Genomic DNA, 1,734 nt, shown 5'->3' on the forward strand with positions numbered 1-1,734 from the left:
TAGCTATGTTTAACTCTGTTCAACTCAGGGTGATATGGGGTCTTTCACATGTACTTTCTGTTCTCTATTCCAAAATTTCCTTGGGGCTTGGGGTGTCAGTATCTGGGCAGCAATATGTGACAAAGCAGACGCACTGGCGGTCACTGCTGCCGAAGTTCAGGAGGACGCCCCTTGCTTCATCAGGATTTTGGTAGGTAATTTGTCTAGTCTGTTTTGTTTTTTGTGTCTGCTGGAGTGAAAGTGTTAGACCTTTGCCAGACACATTTCCAACATGGCAGCCCACAGCGACCTTGCACGCCCAGTTTCAGAAAGGCTGGGGCGTCGGCTGCTAGGTCTGCCATGTACTAGTTGTGCAAATAGCACACCCACGTGGCTCCAGGGCACGTGATTGAGTGGACACACTTGAGAGTCACAGCTGTGGGGGTCAAGAGGGAAAGGCCCTGGCCCTGGGGTGGGTGAGGAATCCCACCTGTCAGTTTTGCTGGATGTGGAATCCCACCATCGGTTTTAGATTGAGTAAGAACAGTTCTGTCTGTTTAAAAGTATGCTGGGGGTGATAAATGAAAAGGAGCCCCCACCAATTCCGGTCATGGACTCAATAGCTGTCCAGCAGGAGAAGAGGGCAATTCAAATCTTGCCCCTCTTGGCTGTTGCAGGAATCACTGCAGCTGTCAGGACTGGGACAGCAGGACTCGCCACTTCGCTAACTTTGTATTATCAGCTTTCTTCCCAGTTTACCCAGGACCATCAGCAAGTGGCTCAAGACCCTCCAAGGGTCCTAACCCTCCAAGGACAGATCAACTCACTTGCAGTAGTAGTACTTCAAAACCAACATGGATTGGATCTCCTCCCAGCTAAAGAAGGTGGCCTTTGCATCTTCCTCCAGGAGGAATGCTGTTTTTATGTCAACCAATCCGGTATAGTAAAAGACAAAAAGCCAACAACTACAGACAGATCTACAAAAGCAAAGGGAACAGCTTGAGGCCTCTAGCTCTTGGGCCTTTGAGAACCCCCTATGGAAATGGATTCTGTCTTTCCTCACACCTCTTCTGCTCATCTTTCTGCTTTTGCTTTTTGCATCCTGCTTAATTATCTTCCTCTCTACATTCCTTCAACAACAAATTCTCTAACCAAACCATTAATCAGTGACTCTTACAGGATTAGCAACCTCTGCCCACATAACCAGATGACAATGACCATCCAGTTGACACGGATCATGGGGACCAGTTACACCCTGAGAACGACTACACCCCTAATCAGCAGGAAGTAGCTTGAAGAGCAAAGGTCGCCCCTATGTCCTCCCCACCATCATCCTTTCCTAGCTCCTCACTTTTTAATAAAACAAAAAGAGAGGAATGTTGGGATCTGTAAGCAGGCATCTTTACAACCATACCCAAGAGACATGACAAACTGAATATCAGTCATCTCTGAAGCCACCTACGGACCACCTGGAACCACCTGTACATGCTCTGGGTCACCTTATAAGAGAACTTGAAGCTCCTCCTCTCTCTCTCTCTTTTCTCCTGTCCTACCCAAGAGTCTCTGTGACCCTTTACTCCTCCTTTTCCCTTTCTCTTTCTCTTCCCCCTGCCCTTAATAAACCTCCCACTCCCATGTGGAACCAGTCACATGGCGTGATTTGTGGACCGGCTGTGTAACTCTGTTTTTTTAAGGTTAAGCCTAGGATGAGTAACTATGAAGTTTGCCTATATAGATCTACTTGAAATATAGTTC

General features: G+C 47.3%; 1 protein-coding gene across 1 annotated transcript in view; it reads right to left on the reverse strand.

Moving 5' to 3' along the window:
• Positions 1-1,218, reverse strand: part of LOC129665348 (butyrophilin subfamily 3 member A1-like) — a 9,760-nt gene extending 8,542 nt beyond the window's left edge. The window contains 1 exon segment of the mRNA XM_055591969.1: positions 1,179-1,218. Coding sequence (XP_055447944.1) covers positions 1,179-1,218 — 40 coding nt within the window.
• Between the last annotated feature and the right edge of the window lie 516 nt (positions 1,219-1,734).

The sequence above is a fragment of the Psammomys obesus genome, unplaced genomic scaffold, assembly GCF_907164565.1.
Source record: "Psammomys obesus unplaced genomic scaffold, mPsaObe1.curated_primary_1811, whole genome shotgun sequence".
NCBI lineage: Eukaryota > Metazoa > Chordata > Mammalia > Rodentia > Muridae > Psammomys > Psammomys obesus.